This window comes from Pogonomyrmex barbatus, unplaced genomic scaffold (genome assembly GCF_055798465.1).
Source record: "Pogonomyrmex barbatus isolate J1 unplaced genomic scaffold, ASM5579846v1 scaffold3, whole genome shotgun sequence".
NCBI classification, from domain to species: domain Eukaryota; kingdom Metazoa; phylum Arthropoda; class Insecta; order Hymenoptera; family Formicidae; genus Pogonomyrmex; species Pogonomyrmex barbatus.
This window is the reverse complement of record NW_028297127.1, coordinates 6,729,483-6,749,226: the sequence shown is the minus strand read 5'-3', so window position 1 is coordinate 6,749,226 and position 19,744 is coordinate 6,729,483. Positions and strand designations below refer to the sequence as shown.

The window sequence follows — 19,744 nt, the reverse complement described above, 5'->3', positions numbered from 1 at the left end:
GAAATATTCGTATTTGTATGAAAAATATTAAATGCTATAACGTTTCCCTGAGAATCTAAAAAACAATAGAAACAATAACAAATATTTTTAACGATGATTTTTTCACGAAGATATTTAAAGATATTTTTTACGAAGATATTTATTTATTTATCGTAATGTAATTTTACAACTACTAGCTTAAAAATAAAGTTTAAGTTTAATGACTAATTTGATATTCACTTTATATCGTCGCGATGAACATTATTTTTACAATAAATATAAATATTTTTTATTCATTTCTTGATTGCTTGACTTTACGTACGTTTTTCTGAATGCGCAATTATACAAATGTTTGAAATTAATTTTAATCTAGAATTGTTTATAAAACATTTTTAACACTATATTACATAATAATTATTAAATAGTGATTTGCATTATTTTGGATAATTGTGTAAATATCCTTAATGTCATCTATAGTTTTCATAAAGAACGATTATCTTGTAAACTGTGCTATCTTTATTGCATATGTTACCGACAACAGGCAGTTTCTTGCTTCGATACTGGTAATGCAGGTTTCAGCCTTAACGTGTCTTTCTTTCTTCATAGTTTCATGGTTGTGACACGTGTGGAGCTAATATCTTCATCAAAGATGAAATTTTTCAGAGAAAAAGTTCATGATTCTATAGAGGTAATTGACTTGAAGAGTCATTTTGATTTAGATCCGTAGATTGATAAATCTACGGATCCGACCTCAATATACCATAAACATTCACATTTACACATCCTTCATATACATGTACGTTTTTTTTTTTATGAATTATAATGTAATAAATATATTTGAGAAGAAAATATAACATAATTTAAAAATAAAAAATCAATAAGACCTTATACATGCTTGAAATAAATGAAAACTAAAATTCATTTTTTCTTTATCAAGAGAAGAAGGAGTCTTAATGGAACATTTTCCAATAATTTTCAAAATTATCGAATACTATTTAAAGAATTTTAAGGTAACAATTATAACATTGTCGAAATTGTAACGATATCGAATATTTGAACAAGAAAATATTAAAATTCATTAAAGGTTTGCGAAATTTTACTTAAATATTGGAAAAATGGCCATCAAAAATCTTGACAAGATCACTCCAAAGAGACATAGAGACTATCGCACAAATATGTATTTTCCGTGAACGTGTACAGGCAATATTTCTTTGTTTCACGTAACGTATCGTGGTTGAAAAGTGTATCTTCTTCTTAGAGAGATCTAAAGAATTGATCGTCTCGATCACAGTTTGATAAGTCTCTACAATCCCGTGGCAATCATTCCAAACTTTGTAATTATCGAATTTATACGGTCCGACATGACAGGCTACCATCAGAGAGGCTCTCTGATAAGGCTCAAGAGGCTAAATCGTTCATTATATCATTTGATCGTTCGTATAATGAGGGCAAATCGGAGCGAGCACGAACGGCGCGGCGAGCCATGCCTCGCGGCGAAATAGACAAATGGTTAAGAGCTTCCGGTGACTATTAACATGCGGGCTTCGTAGTATCCGCATCCGCGCCGGGACCTCGTGGCCATCCTTAATCGCGAGCGGGGCCAATAGGAGCCTTTGTTCCATAATATCGTTGTATCCGGTGCGGTACTTGTCCATCATTCTTTCGTCGATCGGGAGAAATTCTAACGATTCGTGCGCGAGTCGCACGATGGAGGAATATCTGATTTAAAATATTAGAGAATAATAGAGACTATTCTTATTACTCGTTACAAGAATACAATTTTTTTTTTTTTTTTTTTTTTTTTTTAACTAAATCCTGCTCTTAACAATCTCGTGCTGTTATTATAGTAAATAAGTGGTTCCCCTAATTGCAAGTATTGTGTCGAACCTTGTAATCTCCTCGTCACGTTTTCTTCTTTAATTAATCGCAGATGAATGACGTCTTCGAGTTCTTAATAATTGTCCACTTATGGAGCGAGGATTTAAGCGCACGCGAAAGATGATCCATTTAAGGAGATAAAGGCTGATTATCGGATTATCAATCGGGAACGTGTATTACGCGGTGTATGAGTACGAGATTATCGTCAATTTCAAATTGTACAGATCCATCAGCGATGACCCTTGGCCGCAATTATGCCTTTCGAGAAGCCAAACATCGCATGGAGAAGGAAATTAGGATCTCTTGATCTCCCGGTGCTCTCAAGACTCCATTATACGATAACGAATATACTTCATTAGAATCAATTCGAATTCTTGTTTTTTTCGACAAATTCCAATAACATTTATTGAGGCCACTAAATTATCAGCGAAAAAGAATTACGTTGAGAACCAACGATCGTGAGAAACGTTAGATTCATTTGTGCATGTTCCGAAAATTAAATTTACATGTTTTCATTAGAAATTTACAAATTGTTATTATTCAGTAGCTAAACGAATTTATAAAGTATTTTTTTGTCCTAACAAGGGATTATTAATGTTGAATTTTTGTCTAGAAAAATTGTCAAATTTCAGTTTAAAAAATAGGTCATACGTGTATTTGTTAACAATATTAAAACAATATCATGTTTATGCAATGCGTATATATACGTATATATACAATAGAATTTCGTTAAACAAATATTATTGCTAAATATTATTTGGCTATCAACCAAACTTTAGCATTTTATTATACTTTAAAATGCGATAGTCTCAACTTCTTTTCAGAGGACATTTTTTTTTTTTTAATTATATACACACAGGGGAAGACGCAAGAATAATTAATTACTTGCTTGTTACCGTACTATCGAGCTCATAATATAGTAAATTTAACATGAAGCCCGTTTTGTAATGATACCTCGTCAAGTTCCGTGTTAATAATCCTCTCCGCTATGAAAACTATGAACGACAACGATAAATGGTTCGACTCGTTCGCTCCGACACGCATGCACATCACTCGCGCTTTTCTTCCTGTCTATTGAGGAAAACTAGCTCGCTGACCCGCTCGCTCTTCAGGTAGCTCGACGAGAGCGGGAAATGCGAGAGAATCGCTCAGGTAGCGGCGCGCTGCACGTGCCTAAGGGCAGCTGTGCAGTTTGGTCGACCTTCTTCCTACTCGTCCATTCTCGAGCACCGTGTGCTCGTAAAGCGATCCTCATTTCCGCGTCTCCTCTTCAGGGCTTCTGTTTTCGTTGATTTCTCTCTCGGGGTCAGATACAATACCGTTATCAACGCTAGCGAAATAAGGAGAAACTCGGGCACTGAAAAAAAGAGCGGGAAAAAAATCATTAGTGTAGTCACGTGTCACGTGAATCTTCATGTACGATGACATTTGAAAATTTTGCTGAAAGCAATTTTTTTTTTTCATAATAATCTATTTTAAAGAGAGATTTTTTTTTTATAATATTTAGAATAAGTTTTCTGAAATATATGAAGAACGCTCTTAATTATTTCCAGTGTAATTAATTAATAACGAATTGATATACATAAACAAAATTGAAATGTTAATCGATACACTGAGAAAAAAAATGCTGTTGAATCAGCATAGTTTAATAAGAGCATAGTTTAATTGGAAATAATTTTGTTAATTCAATGACATTATGAAACAGTATATTATGCTCTTGTTTTAATAATCAAGATCTTCGTTTCATTAATAATGTTATTGAATTAACAAAATTATTTCCAATTAGACTAATGCTGTTTCAACAGCATTTTTCGATTCAACAGCATTTTTTTCTCAGTGTACAAAAAGTATACAATTACAAAACATAAATAACTGTTGATAAAACTAGAACTAAGAACAAAAAAGATTAATAATCATTATTTGCTTTTGATTCATAATTTAAATGTATCATACTTTATTAAGCGATAAGAAGATAAATAATAATGAACAGATTATTGGAATAGCACACCGAAATTAATTTTCTATAATTTTCCTTTACATCTCCAATGGAGATAAAAATCCTATGGTGGCTTCAGCCACGCGTTCAGCTTGCCATCTGCTGCGTTAGTCTCTAATCTTGCCAGATAAATCTCATGGGACGTGAGATATTATCTTTGACGCAGCATTTTCCGCGTGGACGAATAAATTTAATTTCCGTATCCCCCGGGCAGTTCTTATGAATAATATATTTCTTTATCAAACTTTTAGAAACAAAGATTTTTTTTTACGGTAATCATTAAATTGTTCGTAAAAAAAAAAAACAAAAAAATGGTACTTAATTATAAATTTTTTTTATTTCAGTGTTGCATATAAAAACATATTATTAATGTTACTAGAGAAATCCTGTTTAGCGTTCTACAATCGGATCGCCCGCAAATATAATTCAGACAAAATCAGACATGTATTAGATATTATAGAGCAGAAAAGATAGATTTTATTTATGATCTTCCTGAATATTTTTTTCAAAATCATAGAATATATAAGATTAAAAATTATATGGCCAAGATGATAAGCAAAGTACATCCGTCTGATTTGTCCTTTAGCTTTGTGCTCTCAACACCTCGAACAGCTTAAGCTTCGTACTGACGATATATCCGTCGTCCTCTGGGTTGCAGCTGCCTCGTAGTAGCAGCACGTGTTCCTCTTCTCGGGGCAGGTGGTTGGCGTCGTTAAGCAATCGCCTCCCCCTCGACGAGGACTGAGATTTGAACGGCGTGTAAGCCTATCGGCGAGCGAATGGAGAGGACGACGAGGATTAAGAAGAAAAAAAAGCGAGAAAGAAGGACAGGCCCGGCAGGCACGAGGCTCGTGACTGTAAGCTGGCTCGTGATATTTTTGCGAGGGAATGAGGAGAATATCGCCGGGAAGGAAAAAACAGATTATTGCGATTTTTTGCGAAATGTGCATAATAATCACTGGCTGTGCACATTACTTATATATTAGCGAAAAAAATAGACGATCACGCTACTTAATTTCCAAAAAACTCGAGAAGCCTCAGCTGCATGTCATTCGTGGAACAGCAAAAAAAAAAACGGAAATATGCCTCTAAAAGCTTCGCCATCGAAGTCAATTTGGAAAAAAGTGTTCGCGAGCATCTCTGCGTTACTCCTGAAGGAAACTACGGCGAGATCGTGGGGGGGTGTAACGTATCAGTTTTTTATTCTTGATAATTTTGATTTACGCCAAGTGATTTGACGTTGACGCTCCAACAAGTCTTATTAGACTTTCCTAAAATTGATATTCGTCGCTTGAAAACGAACGAATTCACGTCGTCAAGCGGCCAATCGTGAAAAAAAAGGAGCATAGCGCGGAAAAGAGCACGAGGATAGCGCGATCCGGGCCACGAAAGAGGTAAGGAGAAGGTGTCCGTTCGTATGTGGGTACCCGTTGCAGGAGGATCAGATGAAGCGAGCGAGGGGGAAAGGGGGGGGGGGGCGAAACCGACCGGCAGGTGATGCCGAGAGGTGCGCTGCTGATATACGCGCGCGTCGTGACCGGTTCCGAGATCGGCGTGGATCTCCGCCGCGCGGTTTACCGCCGCTTAATAAGCCGCTGCAAGAAGGACCCGTCCGTCGGCCCTAACCGCAAGCACGATAAATCTCGTAGCGACGTACAACGCGCGACGTACATGCGAATTGCGCGATCATCGGGGTTCGCGACGTAATCAGGCAGGTGGTGGCCGCCGATTCCTCCGAACTTATGGCTTCCTGCGGGGGGGGGGGGAACGGAGGTCACGTCGGACATACGGACGGGTTTCGCGTTTAGCACCTCGACAGAGACTAGAAAGATACGAGCGTCCTTAAAGCAATATTTTCTTGAGCTTGAGTAGTTTTTAATGTATCATCAGTGAAAACAAAGTTAATAGAATAGAGCGATAATAGAAATATTAATTTAGAGAATAAAAATTATATATTTCTGATTTAAAAATTATACATTTCTTAAAAAAAAAAAAAAGAAAAAAATAGTGTCTTGAGGAAAAAATTAAATTTGATGTAAGAAGTTTCGCGTGTTGAGTCGATTTTTTTAATAATTCGGACGAAGCGACAACTAGTAGATTACGATACATCGTATCGTTTTATGCGTTTTCTGATTTTATCACAAACTTGAAGAAGCGGTTATATGTTTTTATTCATTTTTTTGTAGACTGTTGTCTGGTCACTTCGAACCTTGTTAAGTCGAGAACACTTTTGGAGATAATTATTGCGAGGATGCGATAAGTTTTAATTTCATCGCGAGCGTGTCGAGGATGCTTTATCGGAGACTCGATCAACCCTAACGATATAAGGGCTGCACTTATGTGGTTTGGATAAGAGTGGATCGCCCCCACCTGACTGGACATCACTTCAAAGATACTTCAACCAAAAAAAGAGACTTGCATGATTTGACGCAGGATAGGTGGGCAATGGAGTTTCCCGCTTTTCTCCTTTTTCTTTCGTTTCTTTCCTTTTCTTTTTTTTTTTTTCTTTTGGTAAATCAGATGCGGCCTCGCCTCTCGCTTCTCCCGATCGCGAAGCGCAACAGTTGGCGAGGAGGAAACATCTGTCGGTCGCAGCGCATGCGTATCCTTCAGGTAAAAACCTGAAGGGGTTCAGGGATTCTCAAATTTTCGAAAATTAAATTTGCAAATATTGGATCATACAAAAATTAAATATAAAATACAATCACATTAGAGAAAAGGAGAAATTTAAACGAAATAAAATTTACTGTAATTTTAGATGTAACTGTATATAATTTATATTATAATTACATAAACGCACAGTTTTATATGTTTGTTAAGATATTAGGGGGTCGAATTAAAAATCAGAAAAGTGAAACGGCATGTAAAATGGGCGATGCGCGTAGCATTTCGGGCACGGGAAATTAGGCTGCCTATTCTCGTCGCTCGATTCGCCATGGTGTTTTTATTAGAATTCCCTTCGCCTATATCCAGCGACGTTAACTTTAGAAACGACACGCGTGAGATTTAGGGCCGGATGACGTCGACGAAATGCGGCGCTTTGATTTTCGACTAGCGTAACGGAAATGGTCGAAACGCGTCGAGTTTGTCTTCGTAGAACAATGCCGTGAAGAACGATGTGTTCCGTTAATTCACATTCGTCGAATTAGATGAATAAATAGGAATCTCTTGAAATACCAATTTATGTCTAGTTTCATTATAATAAGGAAGTAGAGAGAAAGAGAAGAGCATTAAAAGTGTAGTATATATAAAAGATACATTATAACGTTTGAAAGATCTTTTAAAACGATTAAAACTGAAAAATGCTGAAACATATTCTTCTTCTTATAATTGTATAAATTACAATAATTTAATTTTCATACAAGTTACACTAATCCGTGTCTCTTTTACGAATCTTAAAATAAAGTTAAAAGCATCCCATTAGAAATACGCGCTAAAATTAAATTTTCGTTAAAATTAAATGTTCTCTCATTTATGCAAACCTTATAATTTACATACGTAATTTACCACTTTGTACTTCAGGACATTTCTTCCTGAAGTTCTTAACATCTGCGAGACATGTATGTTGAAAAGTTTGTTCGACAAGTACCGGTTGAGAAAGTTCGGGCTAACTTATGCCGCGTCATTTATTTAGCCATCTTGAGGGTCTCGCATGACTCACGCCAAAATTGCACGTCCATTTTCGCAGACGAAGGGTGCCGCGAAACACCCTTCATTATGCACATCGGCCATGCTGTACGTATAATCGTACGAGTCCTATATCGATTCTAATGTAAATGCGCCGCTCACCTGAGTTTTCTGTTAGTCATAAACACGGTACTCAACTAGCCAATTGTATTATCAAATGAAATTTATTCCCATTTTCTTCTTGTCAGCAATCAAATTAAAATTTTATTAAAAAAGAATATGGCTGATGAAGAAATGTTATTTTCATTTATATTATAATCCATCCCCCTTTTTTGCTAAACTGGCTGTAATAACGATTGGCAGTCTTGATTAATCAGAACCCGTCCATCTTAATATTTAAACATTTTACATTTTTCCGTAAAAATATATAAACAAAATGAGAACAGAATATTGGAAATTTTTTTTATGTATTTTAATGATTTAATGATGACACATAACACATTTTTCATTATATTTGGCAAGTAAATTTAAATGATTTAAAAAGTCGAACTTTGTTACGTTTAACAACGTTTATGTTTCCATTTAGAGAGATATATATATGTAAATTCTTGCGGTTAAACGCATGTATGCGTGTCAATGCCATTAGTTTATTAATGCGTCTGTCGGACCAGATGAGACGTCGATTATCACGCGACTTCCACACAGGAAACGTTCGGAACTCGCTGATCAAACGCAGAAACCAAGAAAATAACATGTCTGCCGCGAAGGAGAAACGAGTTAGGCCGAGCAAACCGCAATACATTTATGCTCTACGAAAAGGACCTTCTTCAAACGTAGGATTACATGCGAAGTTCTGCGGACTTATATAAGTAGACAGGTGCATTTTTGCTTCCCTTTGAATCCGCGGTTACACTCGGCAATTTAATCAACCGACAGATTTTCTCGTTTTTGCGACGCGGTTTTTGTTACGAAACGGACAATATCGTAATCAGTTTTGATATTTGAAACGTGTTTTTGCAATTTGCACTCATATTATTTTTACATTGTTCTGCGTTTGATAATATTATATTTAGCATCAGTTTTTTTGCTATTATGTCCTAGTATTACATTTTATTCCCGGAGAATCGGAGATGCGATATTATTATTATTATTTCGTTCTCGAAACTTGTATTCGTTATTAGAGAAGGCAGATGCCGTTGTTGGGTGTCGAGTTCCACCAACTAGTCTGATCTCGTTCTACTAAATGTCAAGGTCCTTAATGTTCCGAGCGGAACTTCCGATTTGGAAATTTGATAAGCGCGGAAGTAGGTCGCTCCGATAGTTCAAACTATGATTCTCGCGTAACGAGACCTTCGAGGTTTACTTATTTGCAAGCGAGACTCTCAAGAACATTATGCAACGAAGAATCTCTCGTGAGAAATAGAATACTATTAACCTCCGTGCTCAATGAGATTACGGTGATCTTATTTCACAAACGCGAACAAACAGGAAATAACATCTAAATAAGGTTTTTATTCAAAGGTTTATTTTTTTAAATAACAGATATTTTTTTATTATCGACCCCTTACATTTTTTTTCAAAATCTTCAGAATAATTCTTGCGTAATTCTTGTGTAATCTTACTTGCGAAACGCAAGCAAATCAAATTCGCCTTTTTACGATTTTAAAGGAAAGTATAAAACACTCATCGTCTAATTATCTTAAAAAATGATGAATAAAATTGATATTATGTCGAATTAATGTCCTATAAATATAAGAAAAAAAAAAAATTGGAGAACGATTCTCGATAAGACATTAAGTCGACCGCCAAGAGCGAATATAAAGCGCCGTGCAGATTCGAAAATTCTGAGACGATTTTGAGAGACACTGCGTATCTGTGCCGAGCGCCACGCGACCGGGTCGTCCGGTCGGGCCGGGTGCCGGGTGTTGTTGAAATCAACGTGGTGGGGTTCCTTCGACGAGCCTACGATCGGAGCCTTATGCCTTCAGTCGACTCTCGGCTCTCACTGCGACTCGAGCTGGCTGAGATTCCGTTAATTGAGTATCGAGCAGCCCGAAAACGTGCCTGGACGCTTCAGGTGCGGGGCCATCCGTCGCACCGACGAGGAGAAACAGTAATAATAATAATAAGCAGCGCAACGGAGAAAGAAGAAAAGGAGGAAGAGCAGATCTCCTTGTTATTTCTCGATTACGTCACACATTCAGGGAAGTAACCTGCGTGGGATTCGATCGGATCTCGCCGAAGATAAAGCCACATAGAGGAGGTTTATTCGAGAGGAAGTGAAGGGAATCGAAGCAGAGTAGTGGGGAAGGAAGTATCCTGCCGTAAGAGTCCTCGGAGCAGTGTGATCGGGATTAAGCGCGAGTCGACAATCTTCAATTGATCGTAGCTGACCGATAGTCTGATTCCTACCTCAGCCGGGCGATCACCTTAACGACTTTAGGATCCACCGCGTGCTGTACAGTTAATTAATAACGTGGGTGGTTTCTCGGAAAAGAGAAAAAGATTCGGGGGAAGACGCCGAAAGCCGAGTGGACAGAGGCAAAAGAAACAGACCGAAGCAAAGGGAACCAGCCGATTAACCAGGTTCGCGGAGAGTGCGGCCGGGGCCGAAAGGGTTAAATAGATGCAGGAATCTGCAGACGGCGCCGTTGTACTCCATCGAGAAAGAACATCGAATACCTGCGCTCGAAGAAACTCGCGTAAACGTGCCCGAAGGACGTTTCCTGATCGAACTGATTGTGCTCGTGAATTTCGACGTGATTTTAATTGTCGGTAAAGGACCATTTTTTTACGAGGGAATTGTGGCGGGAAAACGTTCATTCAGCTAAAAGTTTTATACAGTTAATTGTCGTCGATAAGAATCGTAGAGAATTATTGAGGCGGATATTAGTGAGTACTGGAAAGTAAAGTTTCATTTTACGAATTTCACAGCAAGATTAATTAAAAATTGGCTCGTCCTCCTTAGAGACTCGATGCTAAAAGACTTTCTTTTAAACTGCATGGCGCTCGGTTAAATCTTGCAAAGGATATTTATGACTTAATTATATATAATCGTAACGCGAATGATAGATTATATTTAAAAAGTATTAGTGTCTTATAACTTTCCCGATCGAGAGATCTCGTGTGACCGTTGACACATTTGGTCCCGCTTGAATGACATCGGCGAGAGTCTAACAAGGTTTCGGAAGCTTAATTGGGACGACATCGCGAACCATGTTGTGCGGCACGTTTAAGAAGAGGAGTAGGTATCCGGGGGACGAGTATCGGTTGGTTAGATCGAACACCATGCCGAGGATAGTGTCGAGGGACGCCAGCTTGATGTCCGTGCGGAGAACAAAGTCTACGAGGACCGCTCGGCCCTTACTGATCAAGGACCTGCTGCATATGGTAAGGATGCGAGTAAATAAAATGCCGATGGGAACATCGAGATTACCTATTGTATGTAAATTATGTACTGACGGCATCGCGGAATCTATCATAAGAATAAGATGATTTTTCGATGCAGACGGAATTCCGATCGTGTTCGAGTTCGCTGACTTATTTCGCAGGCTCGAGAAAAAAGAAAAACATTACGTTGGAAAATTAGATTAAATTATTCATGGAGAGGCAAGGCAACTCGTGTAGCTTAGTTTAATTGGATTTTTCTCTCGCCAAGTTCGATACACGTTACGTATAAAAAAAGAAAAAAAAAATCTGTGAAAAGTTCTGCAATAGTTTATTCCTTTTGATGTTTATTTTGTGGCTGCGGTTTCGATGCATTCCGCATACGGTCAGATTACGCTCTTTACGAAAATCGATAACGGTAACGCAAACACAGAACTTGCTCGGCTTGTTATTTGCGTCCAGGTTAAGAGCATCGCTCGTCGTATTGGCCGGTCAGTCGATTGATCCTCAAAGGATTCGGACGGTCTCATGCATCTACATACATGAATACGAATGCGTCATGCAGTTTGCATATGTATGCCGGCTACGGCGCCGCACCGTTTTCGTATGCATGCGTTTGTCCGTATAATTTACGACGCCGTACGACTTTAACGTCCGACGTCGTGCGCCAGGAGAGCACCCTTGGTCGATTAATTAGCGATACCGCGATACCCTTTTCTCGATGGTTACGCTCGTAACGACATCGCGATCGACACGATAAAGGTTAATGCCTGTCTCGTCATGGTATAAAAGCGTAGCTAGCTCGTTTTCGATCGATCATTTACGATCTTATAAAAATTCTATTATCTTAAGCTCGAACTGTGTGGGGATGGCTGCACTGATCTTTCCGATATCGACACCCTCGATCCACTCCGCGACGGTCTCACGTTTCCTCTCGTTTCTTTTCGTTCTTTTCGAAAGTATCCCATTGTTTCTTTTTTCCAGTCTAAATCCGGCAGCGGCGAGGCGCCGCTGCACGGCCGCCTCGAATTCTCTCGTGGTGTCCGCCTGAGCCGAAAGGCAGAGACCGACTCTCGAGGTTTGCCTTATAAGGTATTCCACGGAATGCCCAATGTCCATTAGAAATCCTTTTGTCAGATCCGATCTCTTTTTCCGGCGGATTCTCGGAGGAACCATCCTTTCGTGGCTCCTTCAGAGTCATTCACTTGCCGGAAAAAGGTATATGGCATTTTTCAAGAGAACGGTATCGTATAAACCTTGAAGCATCAAATCTGAAAGAATCTTGTACTGTAATATCAATTTGAATAATAAAACTGATGGAACGGTAATTCGATAAAGTGAAAAAAAAATTTCTTCCGGAGATATTTATTTATATCTAAAAGTATATCCTTGGAGATATAAAGTATATCCTCCTGAGATATAAATTTGGATATCGCGGGGACTTTATAAAAATTAAATTGAATCTAATTTCATTTCGATATAGAATATTACCGGTGCAAAATCTATAAAAATTAAATATGATCAATATTATAGCTGGTAAACATGGTGTTTCAGTGTTGTTCGATCCCATTATCCGAGTAGCCTCTTTACCAGCCGCTGATTGGCCATTATCCATAGACGGGGTTTTTCCGAGTAGAGAGAATTTTAATGCATAACCGACGTAAATGAGTTCATGAATATGCATATAAATATAAAGAATGGGTATGGGCACGAGGTGCCTTTTTACCAGCCTCTCGAACGTTAACGCGAAAATATTCGTTGCGCGGTTTTGTGCCGGACCGAACGAGCCTTCCTTGCCGAAGGAAAAAATTTTGTCCGCGGTCAAGGACATCGTGGAATCCACAGGAATTTGGCTGACGCAGGTACGAATTTGCTAAAATTTATAAGAAATACGAAAAATATCCGGGGGATGCACCGATAGCAACAATTTAATTCTAACATAACATGATAGAAAAATTATTATTTATTAATTATTTATTAATGTGCTTTAAAATTAATCACAATTATAACACATGATGCGGAAATAATCAATGAGATTTAATTTATTTGCTGATTATATATGTAATAAGTTTTAATTTTATCATCGGAAGATATAGCAGTCTTTATCTTCTCTCTTATAATCTCTGAACTAAAAGAAATAAAAAAATATTTTATTTTATATAATATAAATTTTTTTTAAATATTTTATTCCATCACTACATTTTTTCTTCGTTAATATTCTATTCTTATTTAGTTCGACACGGTCGTTGCACTAAATATTTGTGAAACTCGGAACGCTATTAGAGCTTTATATTAGAGCGCCAGTTTTCCCGAGTACAATAAAAAAAAAATCAACGAGCCAATTACTTTTCAAGCTGTTCGCCAGTTCGTCAAGCGTAATTTCGCATCTTCGAGAAGAAATATCGTAAAGCATCGCGTTAATCAGCGCGGTTTACATCCTGCCATTCGCGAAACCAGGTCGTCCGCGAGGTTGTAATCGGCGTGGCTGAGACTTTTAGACGGATCGTGATATTTCTAAGGACGTTCGCATAAAGACAATAGTTTCGCCTCGAGATTCCGAAGAAAGAAACGGAACGGAGGAGAGGAAGAACTGAAGCTGCGGAGAGAACGCATGCGCTTTTTTCGCCGCTGCAATTTGTGTACCTCCGCCGCCTTTTGTTCGCGTTTCTTTTTTTCTTATTTCCGATCCGCTCTTCTCTTTCTCTCTCTCTCTCTCTCTCTCTCTCTCTCTCTCTCTCTCTCTCTGTCTCTCTCTCTCGTCTTTTTCATCCTCCCGCCGCGAGAGAGATTCTCCTCCCTCTTACCCTCTTCGGCTCACCGCGTCGCGAGATATCCCGGCGCATTCCTGCGTATCGCGCCGCAACGATTTAGGCCTCCCAGTCAATGGCCCTTAGGCCCCTGTTAAGACCCGCTACAGCAAGTTACCTTCGAAACGTTAATTAAAATCTGAGGTGAGAATACGCCGCTTAGATTAAGAGAAATTGCAAAATTTCGTTTTATCCATTCAATTACTTCTCATAAGTTTTCTTTCTTAGAATTAAATCGCAGAAAAATACAATGAAAGACTAAATTTTGTTTTTTTATTTTTTTTTTTTTTTTTTATTGAAATATTTGACATCTTAATGAAATCTTCTTGTATTTTAAATAAAATATGCATCGAAATTTTTGTTGTTACGAGATATGTATGATTAAAAATTTTTGGCAGTAGGTACTAGGAAGTTGAAATATTTAATTGACTGAAATTAGTAAATTGAGGAAAAAATTTTTGCAGCAGGAAACATTATTTCTTAATTTACTGAGTCTTGTAAAAAAATACTTCGCATATCCGAGCAATTCTGTTCTCTTGTGTAACGTAATACGTTTTTAATGCATTTTTTTTTACTTCCGACTAGCGAGATTGATAGCCTTCTACTAAAATCATATCAGAGTCATACGAGATTTCTCTTTGAATTGCGCAATTAATTCTACATCTAGTATGCTAATTTTGTTGTAATTACAACCGATGCAGAGTACGTTTTGGCAAAAATATTACTACATTATTCGAACGTGATCGCTATGCGCATACATATACGTAGATGTAATTTATGTCCCGACAGTTCGATTTACTTTCGTTCGTATTCATTGCAATTAATTTGATAATTTTACCCGATAAATTCCGCTTTCCAGGTAATAAGCCAAATAACCATCAAAGTATCATGTATCGCCACAAACAAAAAGGGTAACTCATCATACTTGCTATGTAACGAGTTACATATCGATTTAAAGGTGAAGTGCAAAATACAGTTAACACGATCAGAAGATACACGATTAGAGATAAAAATGAGCAAAACGATAGGAAAGTGAGTAAACTCTTCACTTTAATATTATTTGCTGTTATGAGTTAATGTCAAATAAAATGTAATCCGCCTTTATAAATCGGCATGCAACCCATTACATAGCAGGTATGACGAGTTATCAATTTTGTTCTTCTTCTTTCTAATTACGTTATCTGAACTATCCCGGAGATTTAAATATGTAACGAGATGAAGTTATAAACACTATCGTGCATAAAAATAATTTTTTATTATTTTATATCGTTTGCCTATAATTTTGCTGTAATATCTCTCTCTCTCTCTCTCTCTCTCTCTCTCTCTCTCCCTCTCTCTCATAGCTTCTATTATTATTATTAAATTGCCGTCGATTTTCTCGGAAACTAGACGATCGCGATTCATTCTCGACGATGCGATACAACGAGCGGCTGGCGTGTACGCTATTAACTCTAATTAGCGATTATTAGAAGACATTCCGCAGAGAGACGGCGCCGCAAATTGAAGGCGGCGCAAACCGGTGTGAACGACAGAACAACGGGGGCAGACAACGAGCGGGGGGGGGGGGATATAACGGCCTGATTAAAACAAATCGTCGACCGGCAGAAATGAAATTGCTAGTCGGCAATGCGCCGAGATAAGCAGTCTTTTGAACCAATTTCGCTCCGTATGAAGCATTGCGAAAAGGGTAATTTATTGCAATTCTTATTTATGTTTCGACACACTTCTGAAGAATTGAAATGGATAGAAAATCACACATTTCTTTCAAGCGAGAAAAGATATTTAAATTAAAATTCTTGAAGCCGAATAAATTTAAAATAATCACAAATTATAAAATATTTCGTAAAAGCTCTGCTAATGTTCTGAAAGTAATTTTATTAATTCTTTTAATAGCAGAAGGGTTATAAAAATTGTACACGAAATCATTCATCGAGCTACGTAGAATTCCGTTGATGTGCGGAAAATTTGCATCGATGCCAGTACGAATTTCGAGTCGGTGATTTTATCGGCGGCGGGCACGTCGAATTGGGCCCAGATGAAAGATCGGGTATAAGTGTCATCACACAATGACGAAACGCGGGATGTGAGACGCTTTCGCGCGTTATTAAACACCACGTGATGCGGAGGAATAATCGTCGATGGTGTAACGAAAGCGCGTTGCGTAAGCTTTTATGGAACGACCTGATTAATTGCAGATTTCGAGTAACACATATATGTGTTACGATGAACGTCTCTCGTTCCTGATTGCATTAATAGTCTTGATTAACCACTTCTAATCACTCTTTCCAGATTATAAGTTTAACTGCGAACAGAACCGACTCGGCATTGATGTTATCTTACTTTAACTTATTTACAGCTTGCCAATTGCATAATGTCCCGTTAATAGAATTCTTAAAAGTTTTGATGTAATTTAAAAAAAGTTTTAAATAAGCTAATCTTAGAGCTAATTTTAAGAGTTAATTAATTTGCGCGAAATATTCCGAAGCCATAAAAATACTAATGTCTCGCTGTACTTATTTGTGTTAATGAAACGAACGTGTTTCGAGAAATGGAACACGCGTATAAAATACGTCCGAGGGAAACCATGTTCGAGGTGCTGTTGACCTTACATTTTACGAAAACAACAGTACCTTATATCTACATAACATTACACGTTTTAACTCATATGTAAATGCGGATGCAGCATCGAATTTGGGATGAGAATGGGGCCGACACGAAAGTCTCGAATTCCTTCGAAAGCGTGGGAGTTAACAAGACGATTTCGTCGGCTCGTGGCACGACGATTCGTCCAGATAGACGTGAATGAAAACAATAATGTCGAGAGGGAGGACGCCCATCCGCGCGATCCCTCTTTTTTTCCCTTCGACGAGTTCGCGGGCTTTCAAAACGTTAATGCATTTCCTCGGTTCCTCCGAGTCTGATCGATCGACATCTCGCTGCGCATCGCGTTAATAACAGCCAGACCGGCTCTCCCTTGTTTATATATGGGTGAGAAGTCTGAGGGAATTTTATACGCGACATAAACTTCTTCTCCTCCGGAATTTCAGCTAACAATATGATGCTAACGATAAAACCGAACGTGGTCATTGTACACTTAAGTCATGCGTGGCTTTTGTCGGATTCGTTACATACGCACAACTCTACCGTTCTCCGAGCAACGGGATTGCCTTTCGACTTCCGGTTCTTTTCTATTCTAAAGAATATATCAACACCACATTTAGATGTTAAAAATGAGGAAGTGCGCGCGTTTAGCGTTTGAAAACAGAAAGGCTTGTTAATAAATTTATAGCTAATCATCGAAATTGTTGAAATGATTTTTTTAACATCACATTAGAAATAAATTGACAAATTTTTGATCGATTCAGATTGCTTTTGTTTAGACAACATTTTATAATCTTCGGATGCAATCTTCTACATCTTCGTTGCGCACTTTCGATGTTGCGTATCGATGTAATTTTATAGGCGGCGCGAAATACGAGATACTATTGACCAAGTCGGCGAAAGAAATAATGTATTTTTCTCTTTAAAAAAAAAAAAAAAAAAAAAAATGAAGATATCTCCGAGATATCGCGACAACGCGCGTAATACAGAAGGTCGAGATGCAACGGCATGAAAGTTAGCCGGTCGCTTTATTGCATCTTGCGACCGTACGAACTTTTGTCCAGCGATCGGCTCGTCGAGCGAGTTGTGTTACGCAAGGGATTCTCTTGCAAAAGGAATAAAGCAAAAAGAAAAAGCCGCGTTACCTGAGCCTGCTTAACATAATACGTGCATTGATACGCGTTCGCTACGCCTCGGTCATCACGAGCTCCTCGCTGCGTTCGCTTATAATGTCAGTCATTAGCAGACCGATTCTTCGCCGAAGAAAAATCGATTGAAAATCAATCGTATTCTGCGAGATACCCGATCGTTAGAAAGAAATGCAGCGGAGATGCTGAAGATTCGAAATGTATTTTGCTACTCGTATACTTATTTCTTCTCCATATCTAGATGCGTAATCTTGAAGTATATTGTTTGCGCAGGAAAAGGGGAGAGGGGGAGAGGGGGAGATCAAAGCGTACCGATAAAATTTTCATTATATTATACGCGTTCGTACAAATCGTGTACTTTATCGTGTGAGATCGCGATTGTGCCACTTTTCACTTTTGTAGTATCGCTTGAATTTAGTGTGAGAAGTTCGCACACTGTCCGCCGGACGCGTAACATTATCCTGGAATTTTGTAAACGAGAACTTAACATTCCTCGGATACTTTCAGAAAAAAAGAACATAGCTGAAGGTGAACGTGGCGATGTGCTATTAAGATTAAAGATATCTCGAGTGGTAAGTCGTTCCTACCATTAATAAATATCCGAAAAATGTCTTGCTTCACCAGACCTGACGAACGGACCGTCGAGCGGGATACACAGGGTGTATCTCACCCTTCGCGGACTTTAGACAGCAGACATGTTTTGCGGGCGTCCGCATCTGGCGGCTGATAACGCGGCCAGATCGAATGGCAACATCGTCTGCCGGCCGACGGAGGCGAAATCAATTAACTTCGGCAACACATGCATGCGTAACACGCGAGTGCTTGCCGCACGCGCGCCCGTGGCGTGCGTAGCGGATACGCAACTCGTATAGGGTGTGACAGAAATTGTGAAACTCTCTTCGAAGATTCGTCCGGAATTCTTGACTAAGCTTTATCCGGTCGAAAACATTTTTTTGTTCTTGTTACAATCGGGAAAAATATTTTATCAGTCGCGCGTCTGTCTCAAATTACTCGCGCAACGTGAGTAAAGGGGTAAAGAAACTTTTGGGACACCTTGTATATCGTGGCCTGTACGTACGAGGAGGCGCCTATAACGCGTGCATTTGCCGCGTGGGTTGCTATGGGCAACCCATGACTAACACACGTTCCAGCATCCACGTCTCTCACCCTTCTTCATCTCGTCTCATCCCATCTTTCTCTTTTTCCTTCCTTTCTCTCATTCTTTTTCTCTTTTTCCTCTTCCTTTCTTCTCTCTCTCTCTCTCTCTCTCTCTCTCTCTCTCTCTCTCTCTCTATTCCCATCGGCTCCTTTTCGTCGTTCTCTCTCTTTTTGTCTTGCCTCGGACTCAGTGACGTAATAGTTGATGATCGATTTCGAGGGAGAAAAATTTCGGATTTCGTAGTGCCGCGTCATCATGATTATAAGTGAAGGGGGAGATTCTATTAAGTTGTAAACGATGAACTTAGCCTGTCTCTCTCTTGACATCATCCGCAGCAATCATATACTTTCAAGCAACTCTGAAACTGATATAAAAATTTGGATTGTATTCATAAAATAATTTTACGAATTTCGCTCATTTTCTTTATATATTATTATATTATTGGCCATTAGACATCAAAGAGGGAAAGGTATTTTAATGTCTTTCCTGTATTTGGTGTTTAGAAATACCTCGGAAAATAAAAACTAAAAATGTAAAGATTAATGAATGCCATATTGGCGGTGCATCACATTTAATCATTCCTAAAAATGCATTCCATAAATTGCTTGATACGTTACTGTAAGCCGCATCTCTCTTCGTTCCATGCGACACGTTTATCCTTCTCAGAGACACTCGTTTGCTCTCTCTTCCTTTCTCTTTCACTATCTTTCTCTGCCATGCTTTGTACCCTAGGTTAGCGCACCACGTCGTGCTTGCTGGTCCTCTCCCCTTCAGGAATGGATCTCTATGGAAACTAACAAGACTGCAGCCACAAATCCCTCAAAGCTCGTATCATAATCTTGTTCGAAAATATTTATTAATTTTTAAAAATTGTATATTGTATGGGGGACTGACATTTCGGGATTTGTTTACAGCTCTGTAAAAATTTTCCAAAAGTGAGGCAGAAATTAACGTTTATTCCTGCTTCCTTTTATTCAGAAATCCCAGGGATGTACCGCACTTTATTACGGTGTAATGATGCGTAACGTCGTTTACGTAATGTTTTTTGTACCTAAGAAGCATCGTCGATTATCGATTTTATGATAAGCACACTCGTGTAAGTCCAATTCTTTGATGTCGCCATCGTAGCGAGATATAATGTTTTTATATGGCTTTCCGAAAG

At 38.5% G+C, this 19,744-nt stretch overlaps 1 protein-coding gene across 2 annotated transcripts in view; it reads left to right on the top strand.

Annotated features, from left to right (window-relative positions):
- LOC105429274 (uncharacterized) overlaps positions 1-19,744 on the top strand; it is a 124,564-nt gene that overhangs the window by 42,539 nt on the left and 62,281 nt on the right. Inside the window, exon 1 of one of the 2 annotated variants that reach the window (XM_089079853.1) lies at positions 8,662-10,870. The exons of the other annotated variant lie outside the window; for it this stretch is intronic. Within the exon in view, the coding sequence (XP_088935979.1) occupies positions 10,697-10,870 (174 nt within the window). The 5' untranslated portion in view covers positions 8,662-10,696. Of the gene's footprint in view, positions 1-8,661; positions 10,871-19,744 lie in introns of those variants that run through there. 2 annotated transcript variants of the gene reach the window in all.